The 12,751-nt window shown below is 52.5% G+C and overlaps 1 protein-coding gene across 1 annotated transcript in view; it reads left to right on the top strand.

Moving 5' to 3' along the window:
* The window catches only part of RAB43 (RAB43, member RAS oncogene family), a 35,383-nt gene extending 31,325 nt beyond the window's left edge, over nucleotides 1-4,058 (top strand). Inside the window, exon 3 of the mRNA XM_059161885.1 lies at nucleotides 70-4,058. Within this exon, the coding sequence (XP_059017868.1) occupies nucleotides 70-320 (251 nt within the window). The 3' untranslated portion in view covers nucleotides 321-4,058. The remainder of the gene's footprint in view (nucleotides 1-69) is intronic.
* Nucleotides 4,059-12,751: the final 8,693 nt, after the last annotated feature.

Here is a 12,751-nt window from a genome sequence, read left to right as displayed (position 1 = left end):
GCCAGGGAGGGGACAGGGCTTGCTGGCACCTGTGGGCCTCACCTAGCTGCTCCCGGCCTTTCCCTGCAGGGAACAAGTCGGACCTGGGCGAGCTCCGGGAGGTCCCGCTGGCCGAGGCGCAGAGCCTGGCAGAGCACTACGACATCCTGTGTGCCATCGAGACATCCGCCAAGGACTCGAGCAACGTGGAGGAGGCCTTCGTGAGGGTGGCCACGGAGCTGGTCGTCAGGCACGGCGGCCCTCTGCTCAGCGAGAAGGGCACCGACCACATCCAGCTGGACAGCAAGGACGTCGGGGAGAGCTGGGGTTGTGGCTGCTGACCGGGGGACAGGGCAGGCAGGCAGGGCCCTCCCCACCTCCTCTCTCTTTCTTTCTCTCTCTCTCTCTCTCTCTCTCTCTCTCTGGCCTGCCGGGACCCCCTCCAGAGCTGGCCCTCCATGGCGCCAGTGATTCTAGAGCAGCCAGATAAAGTCCTGGAATGATCCATTCCGTGGCCTGGGTACTTGATGGGAAGGCTACCTTCGAGGAAGGAAGAAGCGGGTATCATACCGGGTATCAGGTGTGGGGCCCATTCTACCAGCCAGGGACTGTCCCCTCTGCATCCTTCACAGTCCAAGATTGGCTCCAGGCCTGCCGGGATGGACCACCATAGGAGAAGGGGCCAGGACGTGCCTCCCCTGCTCAGCACCAACTGGTTCTGACCATTCCACTCCTTGCATTTTGCTGCGGCTATGGTGGCAGGTGGCTGCCTCCAGGGATGCAGCTGGTGCGTTGGGTTCTTCGGAGTCATTCCAGGGCCTCTGTGCGTGAGCCTCAGAGCACGAGAAAAACCGGGCCGACAGACTTGGTTCCTGAGCCCCAGGGAAGCCCTAGCTCTTTCTGGGCAAGGAACCTTCTTCCTTCCTTCACTGCCAGCTCTAAGCTCAGAGATAGCTTGGGGTTTGGCTTGCTGCCTTAGCAAGACCTCTCAAGTTTTCTCATTTTCCATGTAGCTTCTTGTTTGCATCGGCATGAGCATGGGGTCAGGGCCTGCAGCCAAGCAGGGACTGTCTGCTCACTTGGGGCCCAAAGTTTTGCCTCTCAGGTTGCAAAACCAGCTGATTCTTCAGCACTGACTCTCAGAACTTGGGGGGTTAAGAGGTAGGAATGTGGACATTTAAGGGAAAAGGCTGAGGCTAAGGTCTGAGAGGGATGCTCGGGATGCCTAGTCTGACCTGTGCAGAAGCCCTTCCTGCCACCCGTGCAGCCGTAGAGTGACAGCTCGCCCACTGCTCCCAGTCTAGTTTGTGGTTTCCGGGACGAAGAAGGCAAGGCCCTGGCAGTTCTGGGTCTGGCCATGTCCTCCTCCTGGGGCTCTGGGAAGCATACCAGCCTCTGGGGGTAGTTCAGAGGATCACAGAGACTGAGCTGGGGGAGGCAGGTGATCTTCCTGTACCACCCAGGCCCTCCGTGTCAGCCCGATTTAGTCCCTTAGGTACCCCTCTCTATGGAGCCCCAGGAAGGACACTGCCATCAGAGCCATTTGGCATATCACAAGCCCACATCGTGGATGTGAAGCCCAGGCAGCGCCCTGGGCCCAGCCCCGGCCCTCCAGTGGTGGGCCACAGGTCTCCAACTGACTTCCCTTGCCTTCCATTTCCCATCCTTTGGCCTGCGTCACCCCCTCTCGCAGGCAGGCCTAACTGCAGAGCCAGAAGCCAGATCTTCTGCAGCAGCCAGACCCACAGCAGTCTGGTGAAGTAGGGTCGGGCATGGAAGGCTTCCCTGGCTGAGACCAAGACAAGCAGGGCTGGTGACTCCCTTTCAGGCAGGGAGGCAGCCCTGGGATTGGCTGAGCCTGGTTCTGGAGAGGAAGGATGTGGTCTGGTTGGACCAGGAGCTACTGAGCAGAGGCCTGCACTGAGGGGAACCAGCTCACTGGTGGCCGGGTGGGGTGGCACCTGAGAGTAAGAAGGCCACCTGGCTTCCTTCTTCAGTGGCTTTGCCAGTGGGATGGGGTGAGTGGGGCCTGGAGCCCAGCTGCTGACAGGAAGAACTGGTGTCTGCCATGCCCCTTCACCGCAGTGCCTGGGCTCTACCTGCAAAGTAGAATGTGTCTGTGACTAATGCACATTCAGGCCAAGGGCAGAGGTCTTCCGCCCTATGACCTCTGCTGGGGGGGTGATGTTTGTGCAGGCTGGAAGAGAAATCTCAGGAAGCCTGACCTTGCAAAGACCTGCTGCTTTGGGGGCTGGTGGCAAGGGTGCAGGGGGCCTTGGAGTGCAGGCCTGGGCCTACCCCCATGATTGACTTGCAGCCTCAGTTCCTGCTGAGCCCAGACCCTGCCCCTTGTTACTTGCTTGCTGTCTCTGTGCCTCAGGGTTGGATTGCTAGGGAACACGGGAGGCCCTTCCATTCCACCTCCTTCACAGGGATGCCCTTGGGAGGCACAGCAACAGGTAGCTGGCTGGTGACAGAGGCTTGGACTATGAACCATCCTCCTGCTCTAGACCCCAGGGTTAGAGGCCGAAACCTTGCAGGGGCTTGGTTGAGGAGGGAAGAGAGCAGCCGGCTCATCTAGGACCAAGGAGGTTTCTGCCCACTGGCAGCTTTTAGCTCACCTAGCAACACTGAAAACACTTCCCTTTCCTGCCTTTCTCAGTCCCAGGGTGTCTTGCCACCACGGCCTCCAGGGGTTTAGCTTAGAAATCCAGGGGTTGTCTTAGGTTCCTCACTCTCTCTCCCTACCCTAGCACAGTGCTAGGATCCCACTTTCACTCTGCCCCCTGCCCCTGCTCTGGACAGGCCCCAGCCTCCCCAGCACACCTCATGGACCTCCTGGGCCCCTGGGCTTCTAGCTTGGGCAGCCCGAGGCACCCTCCTGCTGCGGTCAGTGTGGCAGTAGCAAAAGGTCATACTGATGCTGTCCCCTCACTTTTTGGGGTACCAGGGACCCTCGGGATACAGTCCAGGCTCTGGATGTCCATGGCCTCCACAGCTCTGCCCTGGCTTCTCCCTAGCACCCTGTCCCCCAGGAGCACCCTCTGTCCAGGCTGCCCCTTCCCATCCACTCACCCACTCATCCAGCCTTTATTTGTGTCATTTAGAGTCCCACAAATGACCCACTTGGACACCTCTGAGAACTGGCCCCACCCCAAGCTGGTCCCTTGCTCACAGTATCCCTTGGCAAAGATTGAGTTCTTTGTCACCCTCTGCCTCAGCGGGAACCATTTCCTACAGGCTCAAATAGACCATTTACAAGCTTCAGGCCCAGATACAAACGTTCGTGCTCAGGGCCCGACGCTGGTGTGGCCTTGACTGCACACCGGCTGCGCTGCCTGCCTGTAGGGCCCTGTTGGCCAGAGGCCTCACCGTCTCCTGGGTCTCCATCTTTTGTCACATGGGGACCTGTACTTGGGTAGGAGAAAGTGGGGAAGTGTTGAGAAATAATACAACCCACCTCGGTTTCCTCCCGCAGCAGGCCTGGGGCTTCTGGGGCCAGCGAGCTTCAACTCTTCCTCTGTTTATAAATTACCCAAGAGCAGGAACAGGTCTGGGCAGGGGGTAGGGTGTGGAAGAGGAGGCAGGGGACAGAGGGCGTGGAAGTGTCCTGGCGGCCAGCAGGCCCGGGGAGAGCACCCTCTGTGGGGGTGCAGCCAGTGCGACACAGGCTGAAGAGCAAGAAGACAAGGGACACGGATCATGATTACCGAACCGGAGAGGTGGGGCCCTGTCCTTCCAGAAGAGGGGTTCGTGGACATCAGGCCCCAGAAGGCACGGAGCTGGAGGAAGCTCCTAATTCATATTGAATTCAGTTACTCTTTCCCAGGAGGGCTGCCAGGGCTGGGGCCTCGGACCCTCCACACCCTGCTGGCCTGGACCGTTGGGCCGTGGGGAGGGCCTCCGCTAAGCCCAAGGATGCCGTTTGCATTGGGGGGGATTTTTCACATTTCCTATTTATGATACATAAATCTTTATAGCAAATCTATTTTTTTTGAAACATGGAAAAGTTGCCTTTATGGAAACGGCAGAGCCAGAATGTACACATTCCTAAACCATTAAACAGATTTCTGCAAAGAGCTGATGGTGCCCAAGACTGGTTCTGTCCACCACTGAGCCTAGAGCTGGCCCAGGTGGCCATGTCTCCACAGATGGTTCCACTGGCCCAGCGGGCTTCCCTAACTAGTCTCCAGGCCCAGAGTGAGGGTGGGGTGGGGTGGGCCTACACACTGCCTACAGGCCTTGTGTTGTCCTGTTAAGACTTCTCTGCCCTAGACCCATATGGGATCCTTTAGCAGAGAAGCAGTGAATGCCTAAGGGGCAGGAAGGAGCTTGAGTTGATGTAACTGTGTGACCTCGGGCAAGTTACTGCACTTCTCTGGGCCTCAGGTGCCTTCAGCTGGGTTTGAGCTGTGGAGGCAGATTGAGGCGTATGATTGAGCGATAACCAGGGGCACCAGGCCTGGGATCTCTGATCCACAACCCTGTGGGAAGGTATTACTATCCTTGTTCTTTGCAGATGAGCCAACCGGCTCAGGGGTTGGGAGTTCCTTGCCCTGGCATTGAAGCCGGAACAAGTCAGAACTTTTATTCCTAGTCAGCAGAGCCCCCTCGAGGGCCAGACTGGTTCTGCTCACTGTTATGTTCCCAGGGCAGAGAATGGTTTCGGCACATAGTAGGGAGTGGTGCCTCACTGGGACTCTTGGCACCAGCAAGTCCATGAACTCCTAGCCCACCCAGGTACTCTGGGGTCTGTTCCCGGTCATTCTCAGAAGGGCGCCTCTGCTGACATGGGGGCCAGATAAAGATTGCCTGGCACGGCTGCTCACTGTGGCTGGGTCCTACTGTACTTGGTTACTACTCAGTCTGCCACGCCCTGCTCTATGACAGACGGACATCGTGGAGGTCAGACCAACCTCCAGACAAATCCCAGGTCTGCTGTGACTAGTTGTGTGACCTTGGGCCTTGGGCCTCAGTTTCCTCAGATATGGGACACTCATTCCTGTACTGCCTGCATCCTGGCAAGCCACTGTAAGACCCCAGCTGGACAGGCTCTGGACACAGTGGGGCTGGAGCAGGGGCTCTGGTGTCTGGCTCTGTTCCAGGGGTTAGAAGCCTGGTAACTCCACTGACTGAGGGATGGAGGCCTGGAGCCTGGACCTTCCAGAGGGGTCACACTCCAGGCATTTCCAGTCCCCTTTTCCAGGGAGAAGAAATGCCTACAGTTTGGATTTCCTGCTGTCTTTGAATGCTGGGCAGCCCCCAAGCCTACATGTGCCCTTTGGAAGAAAAATCCCCAAGAGAGTGGTCTGAGCCCGGCCACCACACACCCCAAAGAGGCTGTGATGAGGGCCCTCGCTTGCCTCTGCCTGCACCGTAGCACTGCCGGACCCTGGGACAAAGTCCTAGGCTTTAAAACAGGGAAACTATGGCCAGGGGCCTAGGTCCCAGAGCTGAGCCTGGCTCTGCCCCTCCCTCCCCTGGGGGTTCCCAAAGCTGCAACCCCGCCTCCCCCCTGCTCTCTGCACACATTCACCCAGGGGCTCAGCTGAGGGGGGACAAGCCAGCCCTGCCTTGAGGGAAGCCAGGAGGCAAGGTGCACCCACCCCAGTTACCCCCCCTCTCCTCACCCTCCATTGCCCTTCCCGTGCAGCCATTCCCTCCCCAGCCAGCCTCTGCCTGCCCTGCCTCCGGCCTCCTGTCTCCACAACCAGCTCCACGCACCTTCCGAAGGCAGGTCACACACTACTCAGCTCAGCTCCTTGCTTGGATCTGCGTAGCTCCCTGCTGCCTTCAGGCTCCCTCAAGGGACCTGTCCTGGCTGGCCATGGCCTGGCTAGCCTCTCCCCTGACACTTGGCCAGCCCCAGCCATAGGGGGCTCTGCTGTTCCCTGACCCCGCTGCTCCCCTGACGGGCAGACCCCCAGACCCGCCCAAAAAGCCCAACTCCCCCCTGTGTCACAGGCTTCCCCAAGCAGGGCCTCCCTTTGACACACAGTCTGAGTTGGGGCCCAGACCCAAAGGACAGCCCCCTAGTCCTGATGCTGACTCCCAGACCCTCCCAGGATCCCTACAGAGTACATGGAGCACCCCCCACCCCGACACACACACAGCCCTGGAGACTGCTGTGTCCCATCTCTACTGGAAAGAACAGACCCAGCCCAGAGGGCAGCCTTGGCTCTGACTGTTGCTTCCTGGGCATCCGTGGTGTGCTCTGACCAGGGCCACCTTGGGGGCCTCCCCAGCCTCTGCCCTGAGAGGGAGCCCGGGATGTGTCCCACCCCTCCCACACCCGGGCCTTGTGCTTCAGGCCTCTGTCCCCAGTGGGGACTCTGCACCTGGCATCCTGCTGTGACCATTGCCTCAGTTCGGTTCCAGGGAACAAGCTGCAGACATGGAGCTTCCCAGTTCCCAGTTCCCAGTTCAGAGCTGCTTACTCATCAGTGCAGGGTCAACAGTACTTACAAGGGAGCTGGAGGGTCTGGTGCAGTGCTGAGGGGATGTCAGGAGATGCGGATCTGGCGGAGGAGGTCAGGAGAGAGGGCGGACAGGGGGCTGGTGAGTTAGGTCCTGGAAGCTGGGTGAGTGGGGCCAGCATGCTCCAGGCTTCTGCTCGACATGTGGTCGTCCAGTAGCCTGGCGTCCTCCAGGAGCTGGTTAGAAAGGCAGGATCTCAGTGTCCATGCCAGAGGTCCCGATTCAGAATCTGGATTAGTAAGATCCGCGAGGTTAGAGTTGGAGGAACGCTGGTCTACACAGCCTGCCCACTGGTGCCCCTGGGCAGGCCTTCCTGTCTCAGAAGTTTTAAGGTTCTTCCTAGAAAAGAAGGCGTGAAGGTTCTTGCCAATTCTCCCTGAAGTGTGTTTCCATCCTCCAGAGGATTGTGCCTCAATCCCCTGAAGTCCTGGGAGGGACCCTTGGATTCCGTGGGGTGGGACTGTGGCTGGACTGACAGGTATGCATTTGACAAAAGGGACCCGATTCTGAGTGGACGTTTCTGAAAATAATAGAAGTCTTACGGCGATTTATCTCCAGGAATGAATCTTAAGAACAATAAAACCTCTATGCATAAGAATATCCACAACAGCCTTATTTCTATACAAGGGGAAACTGGGAGGCAGCCATCCCTCGCTGCGGAGTATTTTAGACCATATGTCTGAGCGTTGGAGGTGGAGGACAATCTCAACGAAGGACTGGGGAACTTGGGTCTTCCTTCTGCCTTTCCACATTTTCCAGTCTTCTATGATCGACACCAACTACACTTGTCATAGAAGGACACAGTGTACTTCAGAAAAGTCATGAAAACAACGTAACATTCGGAAACCGTGATGCCAGTCACAGACGGGATGCATTTCACCCAATCTGGTCACCGTGAATCTAAAAACAAGCAAACAAGCAGAACCTTAAGGCCATTACCCCACCCAACAAAAGTAATCATAATTCCAAGTCCTCCTGGATCTGTCCATATGCAAATTCACCAATTGCTCAAAAAAAAAAAAAAAAGTCTTCTAATTTTGTCTTTGGTTGTTGTTGCTAGTTATCAGATTTGGGTGTGTATCTCTTTTTAGGTCTTTTTAAAACTAGAGTAGCATTCCCTTCTTTTTTATTTTTTTCATGCCACTCACTTGTTGGTGAAACTGGGTCATTTGCCTGTAGCATCCCCTCTCACGTTTTGAATTTGGTGGATTACACCCCTGTGGGATTCTTTAGTATGATTTTCTCTCTCCCGTACTTTCTGGAAATGGGTGGTTCAGTTGGCTTCTTGGTAAGAATAGGGGTGATGCGATTTGAGCTTTTGATCATGCCAGGAAGCACGTAATGGCAGGGTGTCCCCCTTTCAATGTGTTGAGGATTGATCAAGGGGGTCAGATGGTGCCCACTCGGGCCTTTTCGTAAGGTTCCTCGTTGGCCTTTCACCTAATGGTTTACCATCTGTTAACCATCGCTGCCTGACTCAGTCCTTTGATCAGGGGATCGCAAAAATGGCACCATCGGGGCGCCTGTGTGGCTCAGTGGGTTAAAGCCTCTGCCTTCGGCTCAGGTCATCTTTAAATCTTTAAAAAATCTTTTTAAAAAATGGTACCATCTAACTTTTTCTGTTCAACTTTCCCATAAGTCGTCCCTTCCATGTACACTAGCTGGAATTATTTGAGCCGATATGGCTTCAGTGAATTAAAATATACTGAATGTGTGTGTGTGTGGGGGGGTGTTTCTTTTTCTTTTCTTTTTTTTTTTTTAAAGGAGAAAGAGAGACTATTTCCTTGGTCCTTGGTCTTACTTTTTTTTTTTTTTAAAGATTCTGTGACAGAGGGATGGAGAGAGAGAGAGAGAGAGCACACATGGGCAGAGCGGCAGGCAGAGGGAGAGAGAAAAGCAGACTTCCCACTGAGCAGGGAGCCTGATGCAGGGTTCAGGTCCCAGGTCCCTGGGATCATGACCCGAGCCGAAGGCAGCCGCTTAACTGACTGAGCCACCCAGGCACCACAATTTTTTTTTTTTTTTTAAGATTTTATTTATCTATTTGACAGAGATCACAAGTAGGCAGAGATGTAGGCAGAGAGAGAGAGAGGAGGAAGCAGGCTCCCCGCTGAGCAAAGAGCCCTATGTGGGGCTCGATCCCAGGAACCTGAGATCATGACCTGAGCTGAAGGCAGACGCTTAACCCACTGAGCCACCCACGTACCCTGTGTGTGTGTGTTTCAGTGAAGGAACACATTCAGTGGATTAATCCACTGAAGTCATCGCTCTTTTCAGTGCTCTATTTATTCCATCTCTGGACACCGAGACTCCTTTCAAGCAGGCTCCCGAGTTCTTTGCCATAGCGCATTGGTCTTGAGTGCTTCTTTGCTTTCTGACCTAAATCGTGCATTTTCTGCCCAGACCTAGAGTCATTCATTACTTCAAGGAGCCACTGGGTGTTTTGCTGTTTCCAAAACAAGTTTTCAAATATTCTCCTGTTCTTTGCTCAGTGTTCTTTTCTTCCTGCCATTTGTTTTGATCATGTTGGAGGCTTTTCTCAGCCTGGTCACCCCTAACTATCCCCCTGTATTGAAAGCTTCTGGGGAGCATGGCTGAATGTGTGGGTCCCACGATGGGGTGACTTCTTCCTATAAGATAATTGGGACCAATCTGGCTTTTCCACTAGGGAGGGATCCTCAGATGTCTGTGCCTAGAAATCTTTTCTCCCAGGCCTTTCTGTTTTTGCAGTAAGCATCCTCTGTCTCCTCCCATGGATCAGTGGTCCTGCCTGTGGTTCCAGGCCCGGAGTCTCTTCTCAGTGTCTCTGAAAGCACATCTCCTCTCTCCTGCAGGGTTGGGACAAGATGATGGTCATGTCGAGGTGCAAGATGGAGAGGGCACCTGCCGGTTCCAAATGCTCTGAGCCTGATTTTTACCCAGCGCTTGGTTCTCAGCCCCTAGCCTCCCCCATGATCTGATCTTAAAATCTGTGCAACCTAGAAATAAAAGCAAATTCGTCTTTGCGCAAACTATTACCTTTTTAAAATACAAAGTGGTTGGTGCTACAAAAAACTTTTACTTCCTAATATACCATTTTCTACAAAGTTGTTTAATAAAAGGATAAATTCTATTTTAAAGGTTCTGTGTGTTTTTCCTGGATGTGAACTATTCCCATTGCTTTGGTGCAAGAGCTTGTAAACAAGGCATACAGGAAATATTTTTAGGATCTACATGATGGCTTTGGCACACCCTTGCTGCTTTAAAGAGTATCGTGTCATGAGTGTCGTATGGCTCATTAGCGCAGTTTGTTACATTTGAATTTTGTTATCTTAAATAAAATCATGTAAAGTGGTGTCATCTTGCAGACCTTAAAAAATTCTTTGGTTTCCTTTCTGAATAAAAGTCATATGCCAATTGCATAAAGGGAGCATGAAGCCTCCTGAGGGTTCTGGGGGATGACAGGGCTGCCCCTCCTAGGGCTTTCTCTGCAGGCGGGGGTGGGGGGCGCTTTTCTCACCTGCCCAGACAGCTGAGGTTCCTCTGCCTACTCTCCATCTTACAGAAGCTTGTGGACATCACTTTCCTACAGTTGTCTCCTCCATTAACCTGGTCCTTGTGGGTTTATCCCTTTTTTTACAATCATCTGGTAATTTCAATGAGGCTTAGGGCAGGGAGCAGGGACTGAATTTTAATACCCCACTAGAGTTCTAGGTTCATGTTTCATAAATGGGCTTTTTAAGAGTCTTAAGCTTGTCAGTAGCCCACAAAGGCCCATGTGGTCAGTATGCCCAGGTTAAGCAGAGTCTCGGGAAGGTTCTGTATGCACCACCAACGCCTCTCCAAACAGCAGTTCTGGCTTTATCTGGCTTTCTGTTTACCTCTCTCATGAAGATCGATAAGGAGGTTCAGGTGGTCTCAGTGTCATTCCTGATTTGTCAGGTTCTATGGCCAACATTTTGACTGGGATGAAATGGATTTAGAGACTAATCTGGGAGGACTGAATCTTGCTGTTCACAAATGGGTACCTCTTTTCATGTTTCAGACCTTATGTCCTTGGTGACACTTTGTCATACCTTTTTTTTTTTTTTAAGATTTTATTTATTTGACAGAGATCACAAGTAGGCAGAGAGGCAGGCAGAGAGAGAGAAAGGAGGAAGCAGGCTCCCTTCTGAGCAGAGAGCCCGATGTGGGGCTTGATCCCAGGACCCTGAGATCATGACCTGGGCTGAAGGCAGAGGCTTAACCCACTGAGCCACCCAAGCACCCCTGTCATACTTGTTTTTTTTTTTTTTTTAACTGAATTTTAATACCCCACTAGAGTTCTAGGTTGGTGTTTCATAAATGGGCTTTTTAAGAGTCTTAAAGCTTGTCAGTAGCCCACAAAGGGCAGAGATGGAGAAGGAGGAAGGGCAGCAGTTAGACCTCCCTCCAACCAGAATGAGCCACTTTATTTCATATACCAGGTACTGCTTAAGGGTTCATGGGAAAATAGGTCTCACAGCTAAAAATGTTTGAAAACCATCACTCTAGACTATGTATAGTCTATGTATAGTTTATGTATATTATTATGTTATGTATATGTTATGATCAAATATACATAAAATTTGCTGTCTTCAGCATTTTTGAGTGTACAGTTCAGTAGTGTTAAGTATTTTCACGTGGTTGGGGAACCACCACCAGCATCCATCTCCAGAGCTTTGAAATCAGTTCTTGCAAAACTAAAGCTCCATACTTGTCCAACAGCTCCCCATTCCCTCCATCCCCCGAGTCCCCACTCCAGACATTTTTTAAACTTTTTTTAAAAAAAGATTTTATTTATTTATTGAGAGAGAGAGAGAATGAGGAGGGGTTGGGTGAGAGGGAGAAGCAGACTTCCTGCCCAGCAGGGAGCCTGATGTGGGACACGATCCCGAGACTCCAGGATCACCACCTGAGCCGAAGACAAACGCCCAACTAAGTGAGCCACCCAGGCACGCCCGACTCCGACTTTTTAAAGACAAAATGAATGGGTGGCTTCAGTTACAGAATAAAACAATCCACGTTTGTTGAAGGATCCTACATAAATATACAAAGACTTAGTTAAAAGACTTTATAAGGTAACCACACTTTCTGAACTCAAAGTAAGAGCTAGTTATTCAGGTTGCGATGCAGGTGCGTAGAGTCCTTTTAGAACCGAAAGCATCAAATGCCTGTATTCCTGTTCATGTTTTTACTCACAGGTCGGCACCCTGAAGCTTTCGATAAGGAACCCAGCAGGTTGGCTGAACCTCGGTGCCCCACTTCTCCTTTCATGATGTCTTTGTAAACCTCACATTTTTTTCTACTTAGTAGGCATACACAGACCCAAAAGAAAGAAATAGGATTTTTATCTCTGTCCCTGTAAGAGTCTGAACAGAAACAGGATCACTGGGGCTGTCAAGGGCTCCATCTGGATCCTTCTGTGTGGTTGCCCTGACAACCTTGAGGTATTTTAATTTTTTTGAAATTAAGAAGGTAATACAGTTTAGCTTTCCTCTCTGAATTTAACGCTCTTCATTAGAGATCTAGCTAAAAAAAGACTTTCCCAAGATCTTGAGACATTTCGCGAAGTCTGAAGTGTAAGACATCACCGCCTACCACCTGTAGTGTTTGAAAATGAGGATTCCAGCCCCGGAGCTGTTTATAAAGCTGCCGATCAGAGGTCTGGGGATGTCTTTGGATTCGGATGCTGTTCTTCAAAGATTCCCCAGGCCACGGACTCAACTCTTTCCTTGCAGGGGCAGAGCTGAGCAGGGACAAGAGTCTTCTATATTCTGCCATCTTGGGCACACACACAAGGCGGGCTCAGGTTTTGTTTTGTTTTCTCTCTTTCTTTTTAAAGATTTTATTTATTTATTTATTTGAAAGAGAGAGAGAATGAAAGCAGGAAAGTATGAGAGGGGTAAGGTCAGAGGGAGAAGCAGATTCCCTGTCGAGCAGGGAGCCTGATGCAAGCCTCGATCCCGTGATTCCAGGCTCATGACCTGAGCTGAAGGCAGTCACTCAGCCAGCTGAGCCACCCAGGTGCCCTCTCAGGCCCTTTTCAAGAGATGGAGTGCATTCTTCTTTGCTTACCAAGGAATTAGCTGTCATCGTGTTAGACGTGTCATCCGCAGGGGCTGGAGATGGTGGAGGTCCTGAGAGACTGCACGCATGCACGCACAGGAGGTGCAGCGGAGCGTATATGCAAAACACGTGCGCCCTGGCACTGTGTCAGCGGCTGGGCGTGGCTGCGGCATGGGGCCAGGACTCAGTGTGTGCCCCCCACCACCACCAAGAGAGCACACCCTTTGTA

This window comes from Mustela lutreola, chromosome 2, assembly GCF_030435805.1.
Source record: "Mustela lutreola isolate mMusLut2 chromosome 2, mMusLut2.pri, whole genome shotgun sequence".
NCBI lineage: Eukaryota > Metazoa > Chordata > Mammalia > Carnivora > Mustelidae > Mustela > Mustela lutreola.
Note: the sequence above shows the minus strand (reverse complement) of the source record. Positions and strands in the feature narration are given on the sequence as shown.